Source organism: Mustela erminea, chromosome 5, assembly GCF_009829155.1.
Source record: "Mustela erminea isolate mMusErm1 chromosome 5, mMusErm1.Pri, whole genome shotgun sequence".
Classification (NCBI taxonomy): domain Eukaryota; kingdom Metazoa; phylum Chordata; class Mammalia; order Carnivora; family Mustelidae; genus Mustela; species Mustela erminea.
The window spans coordinates 3102691-3119582 of NC_045618.1; the positions used below are offsets into that span (position 1 = coordinate 3102691).

The 16892-nt window shown below is 44.5% G+C and overlaps 1 protein-coding gene across 3 annotated transcripts in view; it reads right to left on the bottom strand.

The window, feature by feature from the left end:
* The window catches only part of ADAMTSL3 (ADAMTS like 3), a 336446-nt gene that overhangs the window by 178279 nt on the left and 141275 nt on the right, over positions 1–16892 (bottom strand). For all 3 annotated transcript variants that reach the window (XM_032341952.1, XM_032341950.1, XM_032341951.1), the window contains exons 6-7: positions 14319–14555; positions 1417–1543 (exon numbers count right to left, since the gene is read on the bottom strand). In XM_032341952.1, the coding sequence (XP_032197843.1) occupies positions 1417–1543; positions 14319–14555 (364 nt within the window). The remainder of the gene's footprint in view (positions 1–1416; positions 1544–14318; positions 14556–16892) is intronic.

Consider the following 16892-nt stretch of genomic DNA (forward strand, 5'->3'; position numbering starts at 1 on the left):
TCGATGTCTGGCTGACCACCTGGGCGCCAAAGTGGGTTAGAACACACACGGCCGGATCTGAGAAGAGGGCATCACCACGGCTTCCAGAAAAGCCACAGCTGTCGCTCATGAGCCGGTGGGTGTGCCCCTCCGGACTTCAACAAGGTCCCCTCGGGAGGATCTGCTTGCCAACGCGTAGTAAGAAGCCTCGGCTAACAGCGCCCAGGACGGGGGAGGTCCAGGATGAGCAGCCACTCTGGCCCGTCCTGTTTTCGGAAGGGTCCTTCGTACCACTTTGAGGTCTGAGGTCCCCCAGGGGCACGCCAGCAAGGCAGCCCTGCTTCCCGGCATCACAGGCGTGGCCCACACCCTCCACGCTCTCTCTCGCTTCTGCGCCAACTCGGGCTGTTGGGATCGCTTCTCCGCCGGGATGCTCACTGAGGAAGTGATGACGCAACAGACTGGCCCTCGGACCACTGGCCACACCGCCTTCGGGGCGCCAGCTTGGCCATCTCCTCCTGTCAGTAACAGGTGACAGGCCTCTCGACCAGCACTGCCGCTCACTGCCACGGCCGCCTATGGGCCTCGGGCACCTCTTGTCACCACTCCCCAGTTTCCGTGGCCGATGTCCACAGTTCTGGCTTGAATGAACTCTGTTGTACATAAAGTTTTATGGGAACACAGCGATGCCCTTTGTTCTCGAATCGTCTGTTGGTGTCTCGCTGTTGCAACAACAGTCCAGAACCTCGAGGCCGGGAACACCTGCTCGGTAAAACCCTAAAATACTTACTCTCTGGCCCTTTACCCAAAATGTTTCCTGACTCCCGCATCAAAGGACTAAAAAAGGCGGATACTTCTAACAGAGGAAAACGAAAGTTTCCGAGCACATAAAACTTCGAAACTAACGATCCTAAAAACACAAATAGTGCAAGTCAAGTAACAAATGGAGATCCCTGTTTAAAAGAGGCATCACCAAAAGATTGAAAAGTAAAAGTAAAACGAAATGGGCATAACAGACAAAAGGCAGATACTCAGGATATAACAAAACTCACAACGGTAGGGAAAAGGTCAGCGCCCACACAGAAAAACGAGTGACTTTAGCATCTGATCTGAAAGAGGAGAGAAGGCAGAAAAGATGCTCTTGTTGGCAAGCCACCAGGGCAACTAAAAAGTGGTGGCTTCATGCTCTACCTTAAAAAAATGGCAAATATTTCTTTAAAAACTCATCATACTCCGTATGGGTCAGGATTCACAGAAACAGGCAGTCTTGGGAAAAAAACGCTGGAACCCAGAATGCGAGCGAGAGGCTTTGGAAGAAATGTGACTTTTGGAGAACGGGTCCGCGGCGCCTCGCCCCAGGAAAGCTTAGCTCTGGGCGAAGCCCGAGCGCAGGCTGCCCTGCGGGTCCCCTCCCTCGGAGCGGGGTTTCAAACCTACTTTTTTCCGGAGAGACGTGCGACTTCGACTGTCCCCGCACCAGCCTGCAGGTGGAGCCGTTGCCGGCGCAGACGCCACAGTTGTCCTCGCGGGCGCTGCTCCCCAGGCGACGGTCGCAGCCCACGGCCTGCGGACAGAAGCGGGCGTCAGGGAAGGGCCAGGCCGCGGGGCCCTCCGGCAGCCCCCCGGGGGGAGCCCCCTCCCGCCCACCGCTGTACAAACCCAGGAGCGACAGACAGGGCCCGGCTGTCAGGAATCTCACCAAGACTCAGTGCCCGGCAAGGAGACGAATTAAAGCTGTCCCCTCCCTTTCCATTTTCATTTACGTCTTTATCTGGAGTCCTATTTTTGTGTACAGAAAATGAACGGAACACGACAGGCCCTGTTTCCTCTGCCCCCGCGCCTCCCACGTCTCCTGTCCCCGCTGAAGTCGATGCATTTCCATCTGGGTCACGGTCTTCCCTTCCACATCTTCCCCACTGGTATCTCAAGCCCCACATCCTAGAGCGCAACATCTCTATTCTGTTTCCCTGTCTATTCTGTATCTTTATCTGTCCTTCTGGCCATCGTTATTGATCTACGTGAGCCTTCCTCTGTTGTGAGATCCCCATACGTACCTTTGTAAGCCATTTCTGGATTTAAAACTTTCTTAACTTAAATATAATTTAGTTAACATACGGTGTGCTATTAGTTTCAGGGGGAGGACTTAGTGATTCATCAGTTGTCTGTAACACCCCGCGCTCATCCCGTCACGTGCCCTCCTCGGTGCCCACCCACCAGGTGCCCTCTCCCCCGACCCCCTCTCCAGCCACCCTCAGTATGTTCCCTGGAGTGAAGTCTCTTGCGGTTTGCCTCCCTCTCAGTTTTCACCTTAGTTCATTTTCTTTCCCTTCCCCTGTGTTCATCCGTTCTGTGTCTTAAATTCCACATATGAGTGAACTCATATGGTATTTGTCTTTCCTTGACTGACTTAGTTCACTTCACATAATACACTGTAGTTCACCCATGTCATTGCGAATGGGAGGAGTTCATTCTTTTTGATGGCTGAATAATATTCCTCTGTGTGTGTGTGCGTGCGCGTGTGTGTGCGTGTGTGTGTGTGTGTGATCTCTTCTTTGTCCGTTCATCCCTGTGTGCACATCTGGGCTCTTTGTAAACTATTCCTTAAATGCAGGAGAGGAATGAGTGGGAGCAATGTCTCATAGCATATGCCTGTACCACTAGCTCTCAGTCCTTTGTGAGTATCTGTGTGTATGGATTCATGTGTGTCTCCACTAGATCGTGAGTTTCTGTCTATGAGGACATGGGCTAGGCGCACTTCTTTGTACTGTACAAATATGTCTTCTACATAACGTGTGCCAACTTATAGTAAGTGGTGGGAGAGTTCATCCCTACCTCCCATATTACTCAAACTTGTCTGCCTTTCTATACCTGGTGTTTAAGTGCAGGGACTCTGGAGACAGAAAGCCTCCCTGTCCGGTCCCTCCAACACTTTCAAGATGGCGGATGGCCAACAGTTCAAACTCTCAGAGACCCATCCTCCTCGAAACTAACACACAGATAGTAATACATACTTCGCATAGGGTGTAACAAGAATAAAATGAGAAAATATACGTAAAAACCCCTCGTACAGGCATTAGAACATTATAAAGGGCTTAATAAAAAAGACCCCCTTCTATTATCTCTGTTTTTCATTTTGTTTTGACTCCTGGGCACGGCCCCTGCGTTTTAGCACCGGGAGCTGCTGGATCACGACACCCAAGGTGTTGAAGATGGAATAAAACTGGAGGGAGTTGAAAACACATCTACGGACTATTCTTTCCAAAATGCTGGTGCTGAAGGGAAGGAGAAAGATCAAATAAAAGTTTCAGGGAGAGACAGGAAAAGTTCCAAGGAAGTTTAAGGAAAAGCCTGTGATTAAAGATATTTTTAAATTCACAAAAGGCTGTCAGAAGAAAGGGTTTCCATTTGTTCCTTGTACTTCCAAACAGTGAAAGCTACAGGTTTAAGCCCAAGTTTAGATCAACATCAGAACGTTGGAAAAGGCAGAGTTATCCAACAACAAGCGTTCAACCATGAGCTGGGTAGGAGTCTTCTTGGCGGGAAAACTGGGGAGAGGATTAAATTCTCTGAGGAGTCGCTAAATCCAAAGGCTTTTGAGATCCTTTCATCCTGATTATATAATTTTATAAAGGTGGTAATGAAATACTAAGAATAATAGTTGATTTTTACTGAGCGCCTCCATGTGTCTGGCATTACGCCAAGCATGTCACAACAGAGTCTTCACAGCAACCTGACAACACAGGTGGTGTCTCCTGTCCCTATTTTACAAATAAGGCACTTGAATGTCAGTGAGGTTAAATGACTTGCCAGCATCACAGAGCCAATCAATAGGGTCAGTAATGGCCAGAAAACCCAGGTCGGCTGACATCAGAATCTTAACACCACGCTACGCTTTCCACACCTTTAGGATCAGTAGACGGACCACAAAGAACCAAGTCACACGGGCAATTTTATTAATATTTACCAGTACATGTGGAACAAATTAAGAGAGATTGATTCTGGAAACACACTTGCATGGTTGGGATTCAATCGGTGAGTAACTTGTGTTCATGCAACTTTCTCCAAGGGGAGTAATTCTACCATTAAGTTATAGAAACCCTGTTCCTGAGCCAAGCTCTGTCCTCACAATTTCGGTCCCTGAGCGCTCTGCATTTCATGAGAATGAGAATCACCCTCTATCTGGCCATCCAGAAAGGGTGTGGGTTGAGGAGCTAGGATGGGCTTGTTTTGAAGAGCGTTTAGGGCCTTGTAAGATCGTAGGCAAGCAAACACCTCCCTGAGCACTCACATTTGTTTCGGAATTTCGTTTCAAGTGACAGTTCATCCAAATCTTACAGCCAAAAAAAGCAGTGAAAACATCACAGAAAAATAATATCTGAGAAGAAGCTCCAGTTGCCTTGTGATCCACAGGGTCTAGGTCAGAACTGCCCTTGAAACCGAGGGACTACTGAATTTGGGCTCTCAGACCTCATCGTCATCCATAATAAGCAACGTTTGAAAAGCTGCCCGAGCAGTTTTCAACCTCTGTGACATCTCCTGAAGTCAAGATCTCTACTTGGAATGATTTTAAAAACCATGAATCGATAAAATGTGTCAGTAAATTTATTAAAAACTATTAAGTGACCAATTTTTACACAGGCAGGCACTACACGGTATAATTTAACAAGACAAGGCCCATATCCTACAGCGCATCTAATGAGACAACTTACACAAGATATCAGACTTAAACGAATATTTAAAATACATGAGCCGTGCTTTCAGGAATAAATACTCCTACATAAATCATCACTTCAGCTAAGGACTGTTTCACCATTTCTGCATACATATTCCTAACCAAATAAAAGAACATAGCATTTAAATAAAGTGGCATCACTCCATGTTAAATCAATGAATCTTTCGAGGTAATTCTAAGTTAATCCTTCTAGAGTCAATTTTTTGAGTCACCTTCTGTTTGAGATCTCTTGAAAGTTGGATTCTATCATAGAAAAAACTTTAGGGACGCCTGGGTAGCTCAGTTGGTTAAGCGGCTGCCTTCGGCTCAGGTCATGATCCCAGCGTCCTGGGATCGAGTCCCACATCGGGCTCCTTGCTCGACAGGGAGCTGCTCCTCCCTCTGCCTCTCCAGGCCTCTCTGCCTGTGCTCGCTCGCTCTCTCTCTTCCTCTATCCCTGACAAATAAATAAATAAAATCTTAAAAAAATTAAAAGAAAAAAAGAAAAAACTTTACATTCTTGCCTTGAAAATCAGAGTGTATGGACTCTGTGGTGGTCATCAGAGACGTTCTCAAATACGGAGCTTCTTCTTTCAGCCCATAGGAGGACTCCACATCCCCATTCCCTTAGAAGTAAAGTGTGGTCTTGACTGTCTTGGGTCATCTTTAACTGTTTTAAGGCACTGAGCTTTGGCAGTTGTCTGTTAGCACAGGAAAGCCAAGCAGGTGTCAGAGCACAATTGAGCTGTTAGTGGATAAGGCAAGGTCATTAACAGCAACGTGTTATTTTCAACTGGACATTTCACATCAAAATCCAGACTTCCGGCTTCTGTTGACAGACAGAAGCCCTGGTGTGTTTATGGGTAGATCCCCCCTTCACAGTGGGCAGGTCCCAACAGCCCTCCTGCTCAGCATGACCACGCCCAAGGACCCTGTCTCTGAGCGTCTGTGTAAGCCTGACGGTGCTGTGGTGCAGGACCCACCTAGAATCCTGGCCGTCCCTTCCCAGAACCGCATCTCACGACCTGTTACAAACTCCAGCCACATCTCCAGCCACAGAGAATACACGTGTCATCAGCACAGCGCAGTGGTTTCAGAATCCGGTTTTTCAAACCCGGAAAATTCCTTAGCCTCTTCAAAGCTCGTTTCCAAGTGGGAACGATGACCATACCTACATCACACATGGGAGGAGCTCACAAAGCCAAGAGCTTTAGATGACGCCTGGTACTTACTAGACACCCAGCGGATGTCAGTTGCTATCAGTAACTACAACGTGGCTTCTTCATTGACTCCGCTGTCAGGAAACTCGATAAACACGCACGATAAATCAGCGCTCAGCTTTCAGCAGCCAAGCTCTCTCCTGTCACTGCCCAAAGAATCAGCCGACCCATCAGCATCACAAAAACAGAAGAGGAAGTGCACTTTCAGAATGAACTAATTCAGTACTGGAAACCACATTTTTCCTGCAAGCCCCATCAAGCCTTGGAAACTACTGGAGCCAACGCGGCCTCGGACGTCATGAAGAGGGAGCTGTTGTCAGCAAGCGCAAGGAGGGACCAGGGAAAGGGAGCCTGTGCTGGATGCGGGCCTCCTGGGGGACAGTGACCGGCTGGACTCACGGAATGGTGTTCACGAAAGGACGGAGGGGAATAATTCCTCCTTTTTTGTCTACTTGAAAAGCCCAAGGCTGAGAGATGGTATGAATGCGGACCACAGAAAATGAGTACATCCTGCCCCCGGCGTCTACTCCAACCACGTCACAGAGACTGCTCGAGCTGAGATCGCCAACGGGATTGGTGTGGCCCAAATAAAGCAAACACATTTCCCTTCATATCCTCTTGACTCCTCCGAAATATCGGACACTGCTGACTCTCCTTCTTAAACACTCCCCGACCCTTTACTTGTTTTTTCTCACTTCACTATTATACAGAAGTTCTGCCCCATCAAGGGCACCCCTTCCAACGCTTGCTCCTCAAGCGGTGGGGCCATTTCCATTTCTGTCATTGGAAACCTGCTTTTCTTATTCAGTCTTCAGTGACATATATTGGCTTTAACCAACGAGGTTAAAGCGGCTAGAGATAGCAAGAGTAGCCAAGAGCGTAGGTCGAAGGCAGTGGGGACCATAGGTGTAAGAGTTTTCTGGCACTTTGCAGAATTGGAGAAACAGCACAAAGGGGGGAAGAGTGGAATCTTTGAGGAGAGGTCAATAGGAGATTCCCAAAGAAAAAAGAAAAAAAAAAGACTGAAAAATTAAACAACAACAACAACAACAACAAAAAAAAACAGACTATCCAAGGACTGTGGGATAGCTACAGTGAGTGTGGCCTGAGTGAAGTGGGAACATCAGGAGGAGAAGAGAGAGATAAAGAAGCAAAGAAGCATTTCAAGTGATAATGACTGAGAATTTCCCCCCAATTAATGTCAGACACAGAACTATAGGGCCAGGAGGCTCAAAGAACACCGAGAAAGATAAATGCCAAAAAGACTACATGTTAGCTCTCACGTTCAAACTGCAAAAAATCGAAGATAAACACCAAACCTGGAAAGAAGCCAGAGGAATAAAACACCTTATCTATAGAGCAGCAAAGACAAGCATTACATCGGACTTCTCCCAAGAAAACACGCGAGCAAGAAGAAGGTGGAGTAAAATATTTTAAGTGCTGAAAGAAGAAAAACCATCAACCTAGAATTCTATGCCCTACGAAACTATCCTTCAAAAGTGAGAGAGAAATCAAGACGTTCTCAGGCAAACAAAAGTTGAGGGAATTTTTCTGCCTACGGACCTAGTTCTTCAGAGTAGGAAGTGATATGGGTCAGAAATGTGGATCTAGATAAAGAAAGGAAGTGCATCCGAGAGTGAATAAAGGAAGGTAAAATAAAGGCATTATTTTTTCTTATTCTTAATAGATCTTGATGATTACAGTTTATCAAAACGATAATAGCAACAATGTGTTTGATTGTGTATCCTTACACATGTATATTTGCATAGCTACGGGCTTACATATGCTTATGTGTAAGTGGGATGAATGACAGAATTGATACAAAGGACATGGGGGGGGCGCCTGGGTGGCTCAGTGGGTTAGGCTGTTGCCTTCGGCTCAGGTCATGATCTCAGGGTCCTGGGATCGAGTCCCACATCGGGCTCTCTGCTCGGAGGGGAGCCTGCTTCCCTTCCTCTCTCTCTCTGCCTGCCTCTCTGTCTACTTGTGATCAATCTCTGTCAAATAAATAAATAAAAATCTTTAAAAAAAAAAAAAGGACGTAGGAGGGTAATCAGGATTCTATTGTTGCTATTACTTTGCTGCAGTATTTTCACTGTACCCATGAAGCAGTGCAGTGTTATTTGAAAGTAAATTTGGATTAGTTATAAATATATGCTACAAGCTGTAGGGCCACTACTAAAAAAGGCAAAAAAAAAAAAAAAAGGAAAGAAAATGCATTCATATAAAATACTCAATTAAAACTGCAAAAAAACAGAACAGAGAACAAAAAATAGGAATGTAGAACAAGTGTAGCAAATAAAAAATAGTAACAAATACAGCAAATATTAATCCAACTATATCAATAATCGCTTTAAACATCACTGGCCTAAATGTACCAATTAAAAGATGAAGATTGTCAGAGTGGATCAAAAACCAAGATCCAGTTAACACTGTCTACCGGAATCCCCTTCTAAATATAAAGACATAAACAGATTAAAAGTAAAAGGATGGCAAAAGATATGGCATGCTAACATTAATCAAAATAAAGCAGGAGTAGGTGTATTGATTTTAGACAGAGCATACTTCTGAGGAAGGAAGTTATCAGGTTTAAGAGGGGCATTTACGGAATGATAGCGGGAACAATATTTCAAGAAGACATATAATCCTTAATGCGTATGTGCCAAATGAGAATGTCAAAACGCATGGGACAAAAACTGATGGAACTGCAAGGAAAAACAGACAAATCCACTACTAGAGTAGGGAGAATTCAGCACCCACCTATCAGAAGTGGACATATGCGGCAAGGAGAAATCAGTGAAAACATGGCTGAACTCAACAGCATCATCAAAAAAATGGATATAATTGATATCTTCTTGACTGCTTCCTCTAAGAACTGCGGGATGAACTTTCCTCTCAAGCTCACACGGGACATTCACCAAGAAAGACCACATCCTCGGACACAAAACGCACCTCAACAGATCTTTTGGGTTTTTTTTTCCCTTTTAATTAATTAATTAATTTTTTTTAATTAAATTGATTTATTTATTTTCAGAGAAACAGTATTCATTATTCTTTCGCCACACCCAGTGCTCCATGCAGTCCGTGCCCTTTATAATACCCTCCACCTTGTACCCCAACCTCCCACCCCCCCACCACTTCAAACCCCTCAGATTGTTTTTCAGAGTCCATAGTCTCTCATGATTCGAACCTTTTTTAAAAAATGGAATCATACAACATCTTCTCTTTGACCACATTGGACTTGGAATCGGTATCAGAAATATAGCTGGAAAATTCCAAAATACTCGGATATTAAACAACATACTTCTTTTCCTAAGATTTTATTTATTTACTTATTTATTTATTTGAGAGAGACAGACAGACAGACACAGAGGACATGCACAGGAGAGCACAGCAGGCTCCCCACTGAGCAGGGAGGCTGACACAGGGATCATGACCTGAGCCGAAGGCAGGTGCTGAACTGACTGAGCCACCCAGGTGCCCCTAAACAACATACTTCTAAATAACACAGAGTCAAGGATGAGATCTCAAGAGAAATTTTAAGGTATTTTGAGGAAAATGAAAATACTATTTATCAAAATACGTGGGATGAAGTAAAAGCTCTGCTTATAGGGAAATTTACTGCATTGAATGCATATGTAAGAAAAGAAGAAAAATTCACAATCAATCATGTAAGCTTCCACCTTAGGAAATCAGAAAAAGAACAAATTAAATACAAAATAATAATAAAAAGAAAAAATAAAGAAAACTAGAGCAGAAATCAGTGAAATTGAAAATAGGAAATCAATAAAGAAAATCAATGAAACCAAAAGCTGGTTTTTTAAAAGATCACTCAAATCCCAAGTCTCTAACAGGCTAACTAAGGAAAAAGAGAAGATACTAATTACTAATATCAGAAATGAAAGAGGGGACCTGCACTACATATCCCATGGATATTGAAAAGATAACAAAGAAATATTATAAACAATCCTGTGCCTTCAAATTTGATAACCTAGATGAAATGAACCAATTCCTCGAAAGACACAATCTGCCAAAACTCACAGAAGAAAAATCAATCTGAATGGGTCTCTATCTATTAAAGAAATTTAACCAATAATTAATAACCTTCCAAAACAGATAGTACGAGGCACAGATGTGTTCATTGGCGAATTCTACCAAGCATTTAGGAAATTATACCAATTCTCTACAATCTCTTTCAGAAAAACAGGAGAGAATACTTCTTAACTCATTCTATGAGAATAGCATTTCCCCGAATGCCAAAACCAGATAAAGATGTTACAAGAAACTTACAGACCAATTTCTCATGAAAATTAAATGTACTACCTAACAAAAATTTTGTACAAGAATTATAAGAGGAAAATAACAAAACTCTGATGAAAGTAATTTAAAAAGAACTAAATGAATGAAGAGATAGTCCTTGTTTGTGGACAGGAAGACTCAGTGTTGTCAGGACGTTAGTTCTTCTCAACTTGATTCCAAGAAGTTATTCTGTGGATAATGACAAACGGACTCAAAAGTTTATGGAGAATGTTCACAGCAGCAGTGGCCACAGTCGCCAGACTGTGGGAAGAACCCAGATGCCCTTCAATGGTGAATGGATAAGGAAGATGTGGTCCATATACACAATGGAATATTATGCCTCCATCAGAAAGGATGAATACCCAACCTTTGTAGCAACATGGACGGGGCTGGAAGAGATTCTGCTGAGTGAAATCAGTCAAGCAGAAAGAGTCAATTATCATACAGTTTCACTTACTTGTGGAGCATAAGGAATAACACAGAGGACATGGGGAGATAGAGAGGAGAAGGGAGTTGGGGAAATCGGACGGGGGAGACGAGCCATGAGAGACTGTGGACTCTGAGAAACAATCTGAGGGTTTTGGAGGGGTGGGAGTAGGGGAATGGGTGAGCCTGGTGGTGGGTATTGTGGAGGGCACGGATTGCACGGAGCACTGGGTGTGGTGCATAAACAATGCATTCTGGAACACTGAAAAAAAATTTCTTAAAAAGGAAAAAAAAATTTATAGAGACAGAGGGAAAAGACCAGAATAGTCAACGCAATACTGAAGGAGAAGAACAGTGTCAGAAAACTAACACTACCCAACTGTAAGACTTACTATAAAGTTAAAGTGATCACAACAGTGTCGTACTGGCCAAACAGGAGACAAACAAATCAATGGAAAATAACAGAGAGCATGGAAATGCATGAATACCGTCACCTGATCTTTGACAAAGGAGAAAAGGCAATACAACAGAGAAGAGATCATCTTTCCAACAAAAGGACTAGAATAACTGCACATCCACAGGCAAAAGAAAAAGTATCTAGACACAGACTTAAATCCTTCACAAACATTAATTCAGAACGAATCCCACACCTAGATATAAAACACTAAAGTATAAAACTCCTAGAAGATAAAAGAGGAGAAAAATCTAGTTGACCTGGGCGTGATGATGACTTTTTAGATACAATACCAAAGGCACAATGCCTAAAAAAGAAATAATTGTTAAGCTGAACTTCATTGAAAATTAAAAACTTCTGCTTTATAAAAGACATGGTCAAGAACATGGGAAGATGAGTTACACTGGGAGGAAAATATTTGCAAAAGACTGTTACCCAAAATATACAAATATCTCTCATGACAGAAAATGAACAACTCAGTTTAAAAATGGGCAAAAGAGTGGAACCTGCGTGGCTCAGTGGGTTAAAGCTTCAGCTTTGGCTCAGGTCATGATCCCAGGGTCCTGGGATCGAGCGCCGCATCGGGCTCTCTGCTCAGCGTGGAGCCTGCTTCCTCCTCTCTCTCTGCCTGCCTCTCTGCCTACTTGTGATCTCTCTCTGTCAAATAAATAAATAAAATCTTTTTTTAAAAATGGGTAAAAGAGCTTAACAGTTAACTCATCAAAGAGGATATATAGATGGCAAATAAGCGGAAGAAAAGATATTAAACCCCGTATTTCATTAAGGGAGTTACAAATCAAAGCAACGATGAAATGACACTACACACTTACTAGACCGGCCCAAATCTGGAAGAAGGTCCCCACCGCATGCTGGTGAGGATGTGGAACAAGACAAAGCCTCATTCATTGCTGGTGGGAGTGCAAAATGGTCACTTTGCTAGACAGTTTGGCACTTTCTTACAAAACTAAACATACCCCTACCGTGAGCCAACAATTAAACTCCTTGGCGTTTTCCCAAATGTGTCAAAAATTTGTGTCCATACAAAAATCTGCACATGGATGTTTAAAGCAGCTTTATCCTAGTTGCCAAAACGTGGGAGCAACCAAGATGTCCTTCAGTAGGAAAGTAAAATGTGGTTCATCCAGACAATGGGGTGTTAGTCAGTGATCAAAAGAAATGAGCTGCCAGGTTATGAAAGACACGGAGGATACTAAAATGCACACTACTAAGTAAAAGAAGTCAATCTGAGAAGCATACACACTCTGTGATTCCAACTATATGACATTCTGGAAAAGGCAAAACTACGGAGACAATAGAAAGATCGGTGCTTACCAAGGGCTAGCAGGGGAGCTGAGGATGAACAGGCAGAACACAGAGGGCTTTCAGGGCAGTGGAACTGCTTTGTAAGACACTCCCCTGGTAGAAGCAGTCAACAAACCTTCGCATATCACCAGGAGTCAGCACAGACCTTGGGTGGTAATGATGTGTCAACGTAGGCTCATTGATCAAAACAGACGGACCACTCTGATGTGGGATTTCCTAGCGGGCAGGGTAATGCATGTGAAGGGCCAGGGGACAGATGGGATTCTCTGTACCTTCTATTCAATTTCGCTGTGAATCTAGAAAATTAAGTCTACTTTTTAAAAAGTGTGGGTGTCCAGGAAGAACCTGAAAAGCCAAACGAGGACCGCGGATTTCACCGTCAAGGCCGCGATCAGTCATCAAGGGATTTCAGTCGGGGAGAGACCAACTCTTACCATGAAACTGTCTTGGGTTTTGAAGCAATCGCTTCAGGTGCCGTGTGGAGAATGGACCTGCGCGGGGCAATGGGGGGAGGTGGGAGCCCAGGGGAGGAGGCTAGCGAGCGATTTAGGTCAGAGTCGCTGGAGGCGTAGACCAAAAAAGAAGTCATGCAGACAGAAAGGAATGGCGGATTTTAAATAAATAAATAAAAAGACTTTGAACACAGAACGACAAGGGATTAGATGTGTGTGCTGACAGAGGGGACTCAGGAAAGACTCCAAAATCGTGCGGTGAGCGATGGGAGGCCACATTCTAGATGAGCGGATGGAGGCAGGAGAGGCGACTTGGAAGAGCAAGGTCATGGCTCGTCTTTGACCGTGTGCCTCCCGAGATGGCTGGTAGTGGCTGACACTTGGTCGGAGGTTGGGTGTTGTCCTTATTCACACTGCTTTTCTTAGGAGCTTAGTAATAGGTATGGGATCCTAGACACAATTCCTTTAAAATATGCCTCCAGAGATTAAGGGAACGGGGTAGAGTTTCCTCGTTTCCCTGCCATTCCCATCCGGTCTCAGCAACTCGGCCCGGGGCCCTGGATCCTCACAGCCACTGCGAGCTGGGGACGGGGGTGGGGTTCTGCTTCTCCCTGACCTGCTTCACAGCGTTGCGAACTCCGCTCCCAAAAATCTACCGGGACGCACTCACGCTCGTTTTTTGAGCAAGTCAGTCATTGCTCCCAAAGACCCAAATCAACAAATTAATTTTAATAAAAGAGTGAGTGGGGGCGCCTGGGTGGCTCAGTGGGTTAAGTCGCTGCCTTCGGCTCAGGTCATGATCTCAAGGTCCTGGGATCGAGTCCCGCGTCGGGCTCTCTGCTCAGCGGGGAGCCTGCTTTTCTCTCTCTCTCTCTCTCTCTCTGCCTGCCTCTCTGTCTACTTGTGATCTCTCTCTGTCAAATAAATAAATAAAATCTTTAAAAATAAATAAATAAATAAAAGAGTGAGTGGTTAAAAGGCTCCCCAAACCCATCCACATTACCCTTCCCAAGTTGTGGTTCTCTAACTGGGGTCCCTGGGGCAGCCGCCTCAGCATCTCCCTTGAACTTGTCAGAAATGCAAATTATGGGGCTCCAGCCCAGACCCACTGGGTCAGAGATTCTGGGGGTGAGGGGCCCCCCGCACCCTGTGTTTTAACAAGTCCTCCGGGCGATTCTGATGCCGTTTGGAGCTGGAGCACCACTGACCTAGAGGAACCATACGGGGTCATCTACTGCCGTCTTCTGAGTCTACCTGGACAAAGTTTATGCTTTTTTAAATAAATAAAACATAATTGGAAGGTGAGTGATGCTCTCTGCCGTATTTTTTTTTTACATGAGAAGTATCAGAAGCAACGTTTCATCTGCATGAACGAAAATAGAGAGTCAGGCTCGGTAGGGGGAGTGGGTGTGGCGCTGCGGGACCCCGGGGTACGGGAAGCAGGTGTGGCTCACCTGACAGATGCCGCTGATGCACATGTCCAGGGAGTCGGAGCTGCAGCGAGTCCCATCCAGGACCTTGGGAGCCAGCTCCACCACCAGGCTCTGTCCCCGCGCGTGACACTTGAGGGCGCAGGGGGCAGCCGGATCGTTGTACCGGGGAAGCCATTCGTAGTAACGGCCCTGATACTGGACGTCGTTGTAGGCGGAGCACTGCTGGGCTCGGAAGTCCTCGGCATCCGGAGGGCAGTCCTGCGAGCAGAGGAGAAGGGCCACACGCGCATCACTCAGGCAGATCGGCCACCGCAGGGCAGAACAACTTCCCAAGAGTCTCACGAGACCAGACCCCGCCACTGGCTTCTCCCCTGGGAGTCACCTCATTTCTTCACCTTACGTAAAAGCTCTCTTTTGACCGTCTCGCTTTGAATTTTTCTAGGGGACTCCAGGTCTTTATGGGGAATGTTAATTATCATCCGTGCCTTCAAGAATGGTTTCAGTGGGAAGGGTTGATTGGCCCTGCTTTGGCACCAAACTGCCAAGCTTTGCGAGAACTTGTGTTTGTTTCTTTGTTTCTGTTTTTGTGTTGGTTAAATCATGTGCCCTTCTTCCCTCCCGGTGGGCCCCCCTCCCCCACCCCGACCTCTCCACTGGAACCAAGGGCCTGCCTTCAACCCACTGGAGGATGGAAAGAGAAAACGGAGCTCTTTCAAATTCTGTCTATAACAACAGCAAGGAAACTCTAAGTAAAAGCTCTAGGGAGCTCTCATATGAACAGTAAAAAGTGTTGGTGCAAGTTTTGATGACTCAGAAACCTTTTTATTTAATTACCAATCCCCCCCGCCAAGCCAGATGCTGGTGGACCAATGTTACTTTACTCTTCAGAGTTGGGTACAAACTGCCTAATTGACAGGAATTCGTTAATCCTATACAAACTTCCCAATGAAAGGAAACAGATATGGAAAGGCAACAAATTATTTTGTGTTGCTTTTCTTATTATAAGGTATTTACCCCAAAGATACAGATGTCGTGAAAAGAAGGGCCATCTGTACCCCAATGTTTATAGCAGCAATGGCCACGGTCGCCAAACTATGGAAAGAACCAAGGTGCCCTTCAACGGACAAATGGATAAGGAAGATGTGGTCCATATACACGATGGAGTATTATGCCTCCATCAGAAAGGATGAATACCCAACTTCTTTATCAACATGGATGGGACTGGAAGAGATTATGCTGAGTGAACTAAGTCAAGCAGAAAGAGGCAATTATCATATGGTTTCACTTCTTTGTGGAGCATAACAAATAGCATGGAGGACAAGGGGAGATGGAGAGGAGAAGGGAGTTGAGGGAAATTGGAAGGGGAGATGAACCATGAGAGACTATGGACTCTGAAAAACAATCTGAGGGTTTTGAAGTGGCGGGGGGGGTGGGAGGTTGGGGTACCAGGTGGTGGGTATTATAGAGGGCAAGGACTGCATGGAGCACTGGGTGTGGTGAAAAAACAATGAATACTGTTACGCTGAAAATAAATAAATTAATAAATAAACAAAATCTAAATAAATAAATAAAAATAATCAATGGTTGTTATAAAACCTTTGGGAAATAGTTTCTATTTAAAAGAAGAAGAAGAAGAAGAAGAAGAAGAATAGGAGTGTCTGGGTGGCTCAGTGGGTTAAGCCGCTGCCTTCAGCTCAGGTCATGATCTCAGGGTCCTGGGATCAAGTCCCGCATCAGGCTCTCTGCTCATCGGGGAGCCTGCTTCCTCCTCCCTCTCTCTCTCTCTGCCTGCCTCTCTGCCTACTTGTGATCTCTGTCTGTCCAATAAATAAAACCTTTAAAAAATTTTAAAAAATAAAAGAATAAAGGACAAAGATCCTTGTACCTAAAGTCTTACACAAATCTTTGATGATTTCCCAAAAACAAATTTCTGGAAATAAAATTTCTGAGAAAAAGGGTGTGTTTGATGAGCTTTTCCAAACATTGCCCAATTACCCTCCAGGAATTTCCCTCCTTATTATCACCAGGCTCCCTAAGTTCCCTTTTTTTCCCCCAATCTCTCTTCTCAGCTTGGGTGCTATAATTTGCTAACAGTTTTCTAATCATGTTAAATAGAATTTCATTGTCTTAATTTACATTTCCTTTCATATCCTAGGTTTGATTGCTTTCACGTATATTTGCTTTTTGTATTAACTCTTCAAACATTTCCTGTTTTCTGTCCTTCATTTATCTATTGGAATGTTTGACTTTTTACTATTTTTAACAGATAAGAGGATCAACCTTCCTAATGAGGTTACCAACCCTTTGTCATCTGTACTGGAAATATTTTCCCCATTTGATTTTGGTTTGGGGACTTTGCAAAGTCAAGAAACTTTACATTTCCAGGTAGTCCGCTCTGTTAATATTTCCTTTTAAGGCTTCTTCTGTCTTTAATAAGTTTAGAAATGCTTTTTCTACCCTAACAGATAAATACTGGAATGTTTTTCTAGTTTTTTTCTGGTTTAGCAATTATGTTTAACACTTGGTTACACTGGGAATTTATTTTGACACGTGGTGCAAGGTAGACACTTAACATTTTTTTCCTACAAAAAATTA